At 40.8% G+C, this 13,883-nt stretch overlaps 1 protein-coding gene across 1 annotated transcript in view; it reads left to right on the forward strand.

Annotated features, from left to right (window-relative positions):
- mbd2 (methyl-CpG binding domain protein 2) overlaps positions 1–13,883 on the forward strand; it is a 116,644-nt gene that overhangs the window by 50,244 nt on the left and 52,517 nt on the right. The window contains exon 4 of the mRNA XM_046305250.1: positions 5,573–5,663. Within this exon, the coding sequence (XP_046161206.1) occupies positions 5,573–5,663 (91 nt within the window). The remainder of the gene's footprint in view (positions 1–5,572; positions 5,664–13,883) is intronic.

The following is a 13,883-nucleotide window of genomic DNA, read 5'->3' on the forward strand; positions in this document are numbered from 1 at the left end:
TCCCTGAAGACCCACCCTTCCTACTCACCCCCTCTCCACCCACTCCTCCCTGAAGACCCCCTTCCTACTCACCCCCCTCTCCACCCACTCCTCCCTGAAGACCTCCCCCTCCTACTCACCCCCCTCTCCACCCACTCCTCCCTGAAGACCTCCCCCTTCCTACTCACCCACCCTCTCCACCCACTCCTCCCTGAAGACCCCCCCCTTCCTACTCACCTCTCCCCTTGCCTTTAACCTTTCAGGATATTACCGTGGGGAAATTGGGGTCGGCTGTCACCCTGGCAACAGCCAATTAGGTGTGAAGACATTATCATAGGTAATAAAGAGCTGGGTAATAAAGTGGCGTTCTGCTCATCAGGGAAGAGGAGAAGCCAGAGGGGAATAGACGAGATGGAGACACTGATCCATAGATGACGACTGTGTGTGTGTGTGTGGGGGTTAGGATGTGTGTGTGTGTGTGGGGGTTAGTATGTGTGTGTGTGTGTGGGGGTTAGGGTGTGGGTGGGGCTTAGGGTGTGGGTGTGTGAGAGAGAGAGAGAGTGTGTGTGTGTAAACCTCACCGGGGGACAGGGGATAAACCTCACCGGAGGACGGGGGATAAACCTCACCGGAGGACAGGGGATAAACCTCACTGGGGGACAGGGGATTAACCTCACTGGGGGACAGGGGATTAACCTCACTGGGGGACAGGGGATTAACCTCACCGGGGGACAGGGGATTAACCTCACCGGGGGACAGGGGATAAACCTCACCGGAGGACAGGGGATAAACCTCACCGGGGGACGGGGGATAAACCTCACCGGGGACGGGGGATAAACCTCACTGGGGGACAGGGGATTAACCTCACCGGGGGACGGGGGATAAACCTCACCGGGGGACAGGGGATTAACCTCACCGGGGGGTGGGGGATAAACCGCCACACAGCTTTAGACTCTGAGATGAACTATGGATCACTGACCTTGTTATCAAGCAGCTAACGTTTTGAGCCCCAGCATCCCCTACCCCCTCCCGTCCTCCACCCCCGCCCCCTGCCCCCATCACGTTTGGGTAAGAAAAAAAACGAAACGTTGTTTAGAATCAATCCTCAAGGTGTTTTTCACATATCTATCGACGATAAATCCATCGTGGCAGTTGACTTTCTCTTCTGAAGAAATGGAACGGCGCATGGACCTAAAGATTACGCAATAATTTCGACACAGGACACCGGGCGGACACCTGGTAAATGTAGTCTCTTATGGTCAATCTTCCAATGATATGCCTACAAATACGTCACAATGCTGCAGACACCTTGGAGAAATGACAGAAAGTGCAGGCTCATTCCTGGCGCATTCACAGCCATATAAGGAGAACACAGCGAACACAGCACCTTCAGAATCTGGGGCATTTCCTGTATGAAATTTCATCTTGGTTTCACCTGTAGCATTAGTTCTGGGGCACTCACAGATAATATCTTTGCAGTTTTGGAAACGTCAGAGTTTTTTTTTCCAAAGCTGTCAATTAAATGCATAGTCGAGCATCTTTTCGTGACAAAATATCTTGTTTAAAACGGGAACGTTTTTTATCCAAAAATTAAAAGAGCGCCCCCTATCTCGAAGAAGTTAACCAAGTCCATTTTATGGCAAGAACAGCTCAAATAAGCAAAGAGAAACGACAGTCCATCATTACTTTAAGACATGAATGTCAGTCAATCCGTAAAATGTCATGAACTTTAAAAGTTCCTTCAAGGCAGTCGTAAAAACCCATCTAGCGCTATGATGAAACTGTCTCTCATGAGGACCACAGGAAAGGAAGACCCAGAGCTGCAGAGGATATGCCTCACAAAATGTAGCCTCAGAAAATGCAAGAATGCAAGTAAGAATAAAGAATAACCAGAATATATATACTCTAGTATAATTTTTGTATATCTGCGTCCACATTGTCCAGTAGTTTTTAGTGGATAGACTAGACTAGGTAGGGTAAACTAGTGGTTAGAGCGTTGGACTAGTAACCGAAAGGTTGCAAGTTCGAATCCCCGAACTGACAAGGTAAAACTCTGTCATTCTGCCCCTGTACAAGGCAGTTAACCCACCGTTCCCCTGTAGGTCGTCATTGAAAATAAGAATGTGTTCTTAACACGTGCTTTTACACCTGCATTGTTTGCTAGGCTGGGTTAAACTTTGAGATAAGCTGATGTAAAATAAAATAAATGAATTTGAGATTTGGCTCAAGGAAAATAAATAAATTAATGAAAATAGCATCTAATCAACAATGGCATTATTTTCAATGAACTCTGCAACTCTTCCAGCTATTGACCAAAACATTTACAACCAATACATGTTGACATAGTAACATTTTTTTAATGCTAATTATTATTGAATACTGAAACCCTTATATTAAACACTAATTTTATCCACTAAATGAATGTATCATATTTATATGATATGATTTATACATTTTATATGTTTTACAGCTTTGTCATTCCATTTTTTAATTTTAAAATCATCTTATTTGATCACGGGGCCAGAGATTATTAAAGACACTGGTGATAATCTGAAGTACCCAAAATGGCCACTAGATGTCCTGTGATAAATTACTTAAAATCCTTTACAGTTACAAAAATTCTGGTAGTTTACTGGTAAACTTTCAAAGGTCTCCACTAACACATCCTCCCTTTGTAACCTGAATTGTAGCAAGAGGCAACACTTGAATACAGGTTTTTCTCATTGAGATAAAAAAAAAGGATTTTATAAGTGAAACCTGTTCAATATGCAATATATGGCAGCAGGAAGTGGGCCTTTTCTTTACACAGTGTTATTGTTCCAACGCTTCCAACGCAATGCTGCTCCACAATAAGGTCTGCCACTGCAGAGATATAGATCTATATATCTACATCTATATATCTCAGTCTATATATCTAGGTCTATATCTAGATCTATATATCTAGGTCTATATATCTAGGTCTCTATATCTAGGTCTATATGTAGGTCTATTTATCTAGGTCTATTTATCTAGGTCTATATCTAGGTCTATATGTAGGTCTATTTATCTAGGTCTATTTATCTAGGTCTATATGTAGGTCTATTTATCTAGGTCTATTTATCTAGGTCTATATCTAGGTCTATTTATCTAGGTCTATATCTAGGTCTATTTATCTAGGTCTATATATAGGTCTATATATCTAGGTCTATATATCTAGGTCTATATATCTAGGTCTATATATCTAGGTCTATATATCTAGGTCTATATGTAGGTCTATATATCTAGGTCTATATATCTAGGTCTATATATCTAGGTCTATATGTAGGTCTATATATCTAGGTCTATTTATCCAGGTCTATATATCTAGGTCTCAATATCTAGGTCTCTATATCTAGGTCTCTATATGTAGGTCTATATCTAGGTCTCTATATCTAGGTCTATATGTAGGTCTACATGTAGGTCTATATATCTAGGTCTATTTATCTAGGTCTATATATATAGTTCTCTATATATCTAGGTCTATATATCTAGGTCTCTATATCTAGGTCTCTATATCTAGGTCTCTATATCTAGGTCTCTATATCTAGGTCTATATGTAGGTCTATATCTAGGTCTCTATATCTAGGTCTCTATATGTAGGTCTATATCTAGGTCTCTATATCTAGGTCTATATGTAGGTCTACATGTAGGTCTATATATCTAGGTCTATTTATCTAGGTCTATATATATAGTTCTCTATATATCTAGGTCTATATATCTAGGTCTATATACCTAGGTCTACATATCTAGGCCTCTATATCTAGGTCTATATATCTAGTTCTATATATCTAGATCTATATATATAGGTCTCTATATGTAGGTCTATATATCTAGGTCTATATATCTAGGTCTATATATCTAGGTCTCTCTGACTAGGCAGAGATATATATCTAGGTCTCTATATCTAGGTCTAGGTCTATATATAGAACTAGATATAGAGACCTAGATATAGAGACCTAGATATATAGACCTAGATATATAGACCTACATATAGATATCTAGGTCTCTCTGACTAGGCAGCGATATCTAGGTCTCTCTGACTAGGCAGCGATATCTTGGTCTCTCTGACTAGGTCTCTCTATATCTAGGTCTCTCTGACTAGGTCTCTCTGACTAGGTCTCTATATCTAGGTCTCTCTGACTAGGTCTCTCTATATCTAGGTCTCTCTGACTAGGTCTCTCTATATCTAGGTCTCTCTGACTAGGCAGCGATATCTAGGTCTCTCTGACTAGGCAGCAATATCTAGGTCTCTCTGACTAGGTCTCTCTATATCTAGGTCTCTCTGACTAGGCCTATTTCTGGTCTGGCTATGAGCCAGCAGTCACTTTGTGGGAGTAGAAGTGAATTGCCTCCTACATTTTTTCTAGAAGTGGGCAAAAGCGGAATGGCCTTGTATTGAAGTGAGGAAGATGCTACAGTGCCTCTCTCTAACTGTAAAGAGGATTAGTTTAGGACTAAGCAAAGGGAGACAGGCGATGGTTGGTTGATCTGCTACCGGCACACCCCTTTATAGTGGAGCCATCCCCTACCATGTCTAAACACCCTCTGGAGCCAACCCTGACCATGCCTAAACACCCTCTGGAGCCATCCCCTACCATGTCTAAACACCCTCTGGAGCCAGCCCCTACCATGCCTAAACACCCTCTGGAGCCATCCCCTACCATGTCTAAACACCCTCTGGAGCCATCCCCTACCATGTCTAAACAGCCTCTGGAGCCATCCCCTACCATGTCTAAACAGCCTCTGGAGCCATCCCCTACCATGTCTAAACAGCCTCTGGAGCCATCCCCTACCATGTCTAAACAGCCTCTGCCTCTGTGTTAGGGAAGGCTAGCATGGCTATTATGTGTCTCTTTGGGTCTCCCTCTCTCGGTCAGCCCGCTCAGCTCCTCTGGTTTTGAAGGTCTTGGTTGGCCCTAAGCCCAGCTGTTTGTTCTCTGTAGTGTTTCTGTTGCGGTTGCAGGATTTATACATTTCGGGGCTGATAGATTTATATAGCTAGGCATGAATGAACTCTCCAGTGTGATAAATACCATCCCTCTCCTCCTCTTCCTCCTCTTCCTCACTGTTCTATCCCTCTCCTCCTCTTCCTCCCTGTTCTATCCCTCTCCTCCTCTTCCTCCTCTTCCTCACTGTTCTATCCCTCCCCTCCTCTTCCTCCTCACTGTTTTTTCCCTCCCCTCCTCTTCCTCACCGTTCTATCCCTCTCCTCATCTTCCTCCTCACTGTTTTATCCCTCCCCTCTTCTTCCTCACCGTTCTATCCCTCCTCTTCCTCCTCTTCCTCCTCACTGTTTTATCCCTCCCCTCTTCCTCACTGTTCTATCCCTCTCCTCCTCTTCCTCCTCTTCCTCAATGTTCTATCCCTCCTCTTCCTCACCGTTCTATCCCTCCCCTCTTCCTCACCGTTCTATCCCTCCCCTCTTCCTCACTGTTCTATCCCTCCCCTTCTCTTCCTCCTCACTGTTCTATCCCCTCCTCTTCATCCTCACTGTTTTATCCCTGCCCTCCTCTTCCTCACCGTTCTATCCCTCTCCTCCTCTTCCTCACTCATCAGCTGTCTGTTGTGTTTGCAGCTGTTCTGGGAGAAGCGGTTGAAAGGGCTGAGGGTGTCAGCTATCACAGAAGAGGTCCTCAGGAGCATGGAGCTTCCTAAGGGGTTAACAAGTAGGAGCCCTGTCTGTCGTTTGTTTGTTTACTTTCATTAGTCTGTTGTTACTAATGTCAGCTTATCAATCATGTTATAGTTGTACATAACCACATTATCATAGTCATAGTTATAATGTATTTGATCCATTATTAGTTCAATATATTTACAGATCTATTATGAATAAAATACACTGGACTGTCAGATAGAATACATGTAAGTTGAAGTCTGTTTATTCATCATATATACCTGATATACCTGAAGAACACAGTCTAATGACCTGATATACCTGAAGAACACAGTCTAATGACCTGATATACCTGAAGAACACAGTCTAATGACCTGGTATACCTGAAGAACACAGTCTAATGACCTGGTATACCTGAAGAACACAGTCTAATGACCTGGTATACCTGAAGAACACAGTCTAATGACCTGATATACCTGATATACCTGAAGAACACAGACCTAATGACCTGATATACCTGAAGAACACAGTCTAATGACCTGATATACCTGAAGAACACAGTCTAATGACCTGATATACCTGAAGAACACAGTCTAATGACCTGATATACCTGAAGAACACAGTCTAATGACCTGATATACCTGATATACCTGAAGAACACAGTCTAATGACCTGGTATACCTGATATACCTGATATACCTGAAGAATGACCTAATGACCTGATATACCTGAAGAACACAGTCTAATGACCTGATATACCTGAAGAACACAGTCTAATGACCTGATATACCTGATATACCTGATATACCTGAAGAACACAGTCTAATGACCTGATATACCTGATATACCTGAAGAACACAGTCTAATGACCTGATATACCTGATATACCTGAAGAACACAGTCTAATGACCTGGTATACCTGAAGAACACAGTCTAATGACCTGATATACCTGAAGAACACAGTCTAATGACCTGATATACCTGAAGAACACAGTCTAATGACCTGATATACCTGATATACCTGAAGAACACAGTCTAATGACCTGATATACCTGAAGAACACAGTCTAATGACCTGATATACCTGAAGAACACAGTCTAATGACCTGATATACCTGATATACCTGAAGAACACAGTCTAATGACCTGATATACCTGATATACCTGAAGAACACAGTCTAATGACCTGATATACCTGATATACCTGAAGAACACAGTCTAATGACCTGATATACCTGATATACCTGAAGAACACAGTCTAATGACCTGGTATACCTGAAGAACACAGTCTAATGACCTGATATACCTGAAGAACACAGTCTAATGACCTGATATACCTGATATACCTGAAGAACACAGTCTAATGACCTGATATACCTGAAGAACACAGTCTAATGACCTGGTATACCTGATATACCTGAAGAACACAGTCTAATGACCTGATATACCTGAAGAACACAGTCTAATGACCTGGTATACCTGAAGAACACAGTCTAATGACCTGATATACCTGATATACCTGAAGAACACAGTCTAATGACCTGATATACCTGAAGAACACAGTCTAATGACCTGATATACCTGAAGAACACAGTCTAATGACCTGATATACCTGAAGAACACAGTCTAATGACCTGATATACCTGAAGAACACAGTCTAATGACCTGATATACCTGAAGAACACAGTCTAATGACCTGGTATACCTGATATACCTGAAGAACACAGTCTAATGACCTGGTATACCTGAAGAACACAGTCTAATGACCTGGTATACCTGAAGAACACAGTCTAATGACCTGATATACCTGATATACCTGAAGAACACAGTCTAATGACCTGATATACCTGATATACCTGAAGAACACAGTCTAATGACCTGATATACCTGATATACCTGAAGAACACAGTCTAATGACCTGATATACCTGAAGAACACAGTCTAATGACCTGATATACCTGATATACCTGAAGAACACAGTCTAATGACCTGATATACCTGAAGAACACAGTCTAATGACCTGATATACCTGAAGAACACAGTCTAATGACCTGATATACCTGATATACCTGAAGAACACAGTCTAATGACCTGGTATACCTGAAGAACACAGTCTAATGACCTGATATACCTGAAGAACACAGTCTAATGACCTGATATACCTGATATACCTGAAGAACACAGTCTAATGACCTGATATACCTGATATACCTGAAGAACACAGTCTAATGACCTGATATACCTGAAGAACACAGTCTAATGACCTGATATACCTGATATACCTGAAGAACACAGTCTAATGACCTGATATACCTGATATACCTGAAGAACACAGTCTAATGACCTGGTATACCTGAAGAACACAGTCTAATGACCTGATATACCTGAAGAACACAGTCTAATGACCTGATATACCTGATATACCTGAAGAACACAGTCTAATGACCTGGTATACCTGAAGAACACAGTCTAATGACCTGATATACCTGAAGAACACAGTCTAATGACCTGATATACCTGATATACCTGAAGAACACAGTCTAATGACCTGGTATACCTGAAGAACACAGTCTAATGACCTGGTATACCTGAAGAACACAGTCTAATGACCTGATATACCTGATATACCTGAAGAACACAGTCTAATGACCTGATATACCTGAAGAACACAGTCTAATGACCTGATATACCTGAAGAACACAGTCTAATGACCTGATATACCTGAAGAACACAGTCTAATGACCTGGTATACCTGAAGAACACAGTCTAATGACCTGATATACCTGAAGAACACAGTCTAATGACCTGGTATACCTGATATACCTGAAGAACACAGTCTAATGACCTGACCTGATATACCTGAAGAACACAGTCTAATGACCTGATATACCTGGTATACCTGAAGAACACAGTCTAATGACCTGGTATACCTGATATACCTGAAGAACACAGTCTAATGACCTGGTATACCTGATATACCTGAAGAACACAGTCTAATGACCTGGTATACCTGAAGAACACAGTCTAATGACCTGATATACCTGATATACCTGAAGAACACAGTCTAATGACCTGATATACCTGATATACCTGAAGAACACAGTCTAATGACCTGATATACCTGATATACCTGAAGAACACAGTCTAATGACCTGATATACCTGATATACCTGAAGAACACAGTCTAATGACCTGATATACCTGAAGAACACAGTCTAATGACCTGATATACCTGAAGAACACAGTCTAATGACCTGATATACCTGATATACCTGAAGAACACAGTCTAATGACCTGATATACCTGAAGAACACAGTCTAATGACCTGATATACCTGAAGAACACAGTCTAATGACCTGATATACCTGATATACCTGAAGAACACAGTCTAATGACCTGATATACCTGATATACCTGAAGAACACAGTCTAATGACCTGATATACCTGAAGAACACAGTCTAATGACCTGATATACCTGAAGAACACAGTCTAATGACCTGATATACCTGAAGAACACAGTCTAATGACCTGATATACCTGAAGAACACAGTCTAATGACCTGATATACCTGATATACCTGAAGAACACAGTCTAATGACCTGGTATACCTGAAGAACACAGTCTAATGACCTGATATACCTGAAGAACACAGTCTAATGACCTGATATACCTGATATACCTGAAGAACACAGTCTAATGACCTGATATACCTGAAGAACACAGTCTAATGACCTGATATACCTGAAGAACACAGTCTAATGACCTGATATACCTGATATACCTGAAGAACACAGTCTAATGACCTGATATACCTGAAGAACACAGTCTAATGACCTGATATACCTGATATACCTGAAGAACACAGTCTAATGACCTGATATACCTGAAGAACACAGTCTAATGACCTGATATACCTGAAGAACACAGTCTAATGACCTGATATACCTGAAGAACACAGTCTAATGACCTGGTATACCTGAAGAACACAGTCTAATGACCTGATATACCTGATATACCTGAAGAACACAGTCTAATGACCTGATATACCTGAAGAACACAGTCTAATGACCTGATATACCTGAAGAACACAGTCTAATGACCTGGTATACCTGAAGAACACAGTCTAATGACCTGATATACCTGATATACCTGAAGAACACAGTCTAATGACCTGGTATACCTGAAGAACACAGTCTAATGACCTGATATACCTGAAGAACACAGTCTAATGACCTGATATACCTGATATACCTGAAGAACACAGTCTAATGACCTGATATACCTGAAGAACACAGTCTAATGACCTGGTATACCTGAAGAACACAGTCTAATGACCTGATATACCTGAAGAACACAGTCTAATGACCTGATATACCTGAAGAACACAGTCTAATGACCTGATATACCTGAAGAACACAGTCTAATGACCTGATATACCTGATATACCTGAAGAACACAGTCTAATGACCTGGTATACCTGAAGAACACAGTCTAATGACCTGATATACCTGAAGAACACAGTCTAATGACCTGATATACCTGATATACCTGAAGAACACAGTCTAATGACCTGATATACCTGAAGAACACAGTCTAATGACCTGATATACCTGAAGAACACAGTCTAATGACCTGATATACCTGATATACCTGAAGAACACAGTCTAATGACCTGTATACCTGAAGAACACAGTCTAATACCTGAAGAACACAGTCTAATGACCTGATATACCTGATATACCTGATATACCTGAAGAACACAGTCTAATGACCTGATATACCTGATATACCTGATATACCTGAAGAACACAGTCTAATGACCTGTATACCTGAAGAACACAGTCTAATGACCTGGTATACCTGAAGAACACAGTCTAATGACCTGATATACCTGATATACCTGAAGAACACAGTCTAATGACCTGATATACCTGAAGAACACAGTCTAATGACCTGGTATACCTGATATACCTGAAGAACACAGTCTAATGACCTGGTATACCTGAAGAACACAGTCTAATGACCTGATATACCTGAAGAAGAACACAGTCTAATGACCTGATATACCTGAAGAACACAGTCTAATGACCTGATATACCTGAAGAACACAGTCTAATGACCTGATATACCTGATATACCTGAAGAACACAGTCTAATGACCTGGTATACCTGAAGAACACAGTCTAATGACCTGGTATACCTGAAGAACACAGTCTAATGACCTGATATACCTGAAGAACACAGTCTAATGACCTGATATACCTGAAGAACACAGTCTAATGACCTGGTATACCTGATATACCTGAAGAACACAGTCTAATGACCTGGTATACCTGAAGAACACAGTCTAATGACCTGATATACCTGAAGAACACAGTCTAATGACCTGATATACCTGATATACCTGAAGAACACAGTCTAATGACCTGGTATACCTGAAGAACACAGTCTAATGACCTGATATACCTGAAGAACACAGTCTAATGACCTGATATACCTGATATACCTGAAGAACACAGTCTAATGACCTGGTATACCTGAAGAACACAGTCTAATGACCTGATATACCTGAAGAACACAGTCTAATGACCTGATATACCTGATATACCTGATATACCTGAAGAACACAGTCTAATGACCTGATATACCTGATATACCTGATATACCTGAAGAACACAGTCTAATGACCTGGTATACCTGATATACCTGAAGAACACAGTCTAATGACCTGATATACCTGATATACCTGAAGAACACAGTCTAATGACCTGATATACCTGAAGAACACAGTCTAATGACCTGGTATACCTGAAGAACACAGTCTAATGACCTGGTATACCTGATATACCTGAAGAACACAGTCTAATGACCTGATATACCTGAAGAACACAGTCTAATGACCTGATATACCTGAAGAACACAGTCTAATGACCTGGTATACCTGAAGAACACAGTCTAATGACCTGGTATACCTGAAGAACACAGTCTAATGACCTGATATACCTGATATACCTGAAGAACACAGTCTAATGACCTGATATACCTGAAGAACACAGTCTAATGACCTGATATACCTGAAGAACACAGTCTAATGACCTGATATACCTGAAGAACACAGTCTAATGACCTGGTATACCTGAAGAACACAGTCTAATGACCTGGTATACCTGATATACCTGAAGAACACAGTCTAATGACCTGATATACCTGAAGAACACAGTCTAATGACCTGATATACCTGAAGAACACAGTCTAATGACCTGATATACCTGAAGAACACAGTCTAATGACCTGATATACCTGAAGAACACAGTCTAATGACCTGATATACCTGAAGAACACAGTCTAATGACCTGATATACCTGAAGAACACAGTCTAATGACCTGGTATACCTGATATACCTGAAGAACACAGTCTAATGACCTGATATACCTGATATACATGAAGAACACAGTCTAATGACCTGGTATACCTGAAGAACACAGTCTAATGACCTGGTATACCTGAAGAACACAGTCTAATGACCTGGTATACCTGATATACCTGAAGAACACAGTCTAATGACCTGATATACCTGAAGAACACAGTCTAATGACCTGATATACCTCAAGAACACAGTCTAATGACCTGATATACCTGAAGGACACAGTCTAATGACCTGATATACCTGATATACCTGAAGAACACAGTCTAATGACCTGATATACCTGAAGAACACAGTCTAATGACCTGGTATACCTGAAGAACACAGTCTAATGACCTGGTATACCTGATATACCTGAAGAACACAGTCTAATGACCTGGTATACCTGATATACCTGAAGAACACAGTCTAATGACCTGGTATACCTGAAGAACACAGTCTAATGACCTGGTATACCTGATATACCTGAAGAACACAGTCTAATGACCTGGTATACCTGATATACCTGAAGAACACAGTCTAATGACCTGATATACCTGGTATACCTGAAGAACACAGTCTAATGACCTGGTATACCTGAAGAACACAGTCTAATGACCTGATATACCTGAAGAACACAGTCTAATGACCTGATATACCTGAAGGACACAGTCCAATGACCTGATATACCTGATATACCTGAAGAACACAGTCTAATGACCTGATATACCTGAAGAACACAGTCTAATGACCTGATATACCTGATATACCTGAAGAACACAGTCTAATGACCTGATATACCTGATATACCTGAAGAACACAGTCTAATGACCTGATATACCTGAAGAACACAGTCTAATGACCTGGTATACCTGAAGAACACAGTCTAATGACCTGATATACCTGAAGAACACAGTCTAATGACCTGATATACCTGATATACCTGAAGAACACAGTCTAATGACCTGGTATACCTGAAGAACACAGTCTAATGACCTGGTATACCTGAAGAACACAGTCTAATGACCTGATATACCTGATATACCTGAAGAACACAGTCTAATGACCTGGTATACCTGAAGAACACAGTCTAATGACCTGATATACCTGAAGAACACAGTCTAATGACCTGGTATACCTGAAGAACACAGTCTAATGACCTGATATACCTGATATACCTGAAGAACACAGTCTAATGACCTGATATACCTGAAGAACACAGTCTAATGACCTGATATACCTGAAGAACACAGTCTAATGACCTGATATACCTGGTATACCTGAAGAACACAGTCTAATGACCTGATATACCTGAAGAACACAGTCTAATGACCTGGTATACCTGAAGAACACAGTCTAATGACCTGGTATACCTGAAGAACACAGTCTAATGACCTGATATACCTGAAGAACACAGTCTAATGACCTGATATACCTGGTATACCTGAAGAACACAGTCTAATGACCTGATATACCTGAAGAACACAGTCTAATGACCTGGTATACCTGAAGAACACAGTCTAATGACCTGGTATACCTGATATACCTGAAGAACACAGTCTAATGACCTGGTATACCTGAAGAACACAGTCTAATGACCTGGTATACCTGAAGAACACAGTCTAATGACCTGATATACCTGAAGAACACAGTCTAATGACCTGATATACCTGAAGAACACAGTCTAATGACCTGATATACCTGAAGAACACAGTCTAATGACCTGATATACCTGAAGAACACAGTCTAATGACCTGATATACCTGATATACCTGAAGAACACAGTCTAATGACCTGGTATACCTGATATACCTGAAGAACACAGTCTAATGACCTGATATACCTGATATACCTGAAGAACACAGTCT

The sequence above is a fragment of the Oncorhynchus gorbuscha genome, linkage group LG16 (assembly GCF_021184085.1).
Source record: "Oncorhynchus gorbuscha isolate QuinsamMale2020 ecotype Even-year linkage group LG16, OgorEven_v1.0, whole genome shotgun sequence".
Taxonomy (NCBI): Eukaryota; Metazoa; Chordata; class Actinopteri; order Salmoniformes; family Salmonidae; genus Oncorhynchus; species Oncorhynchus gorbuscha.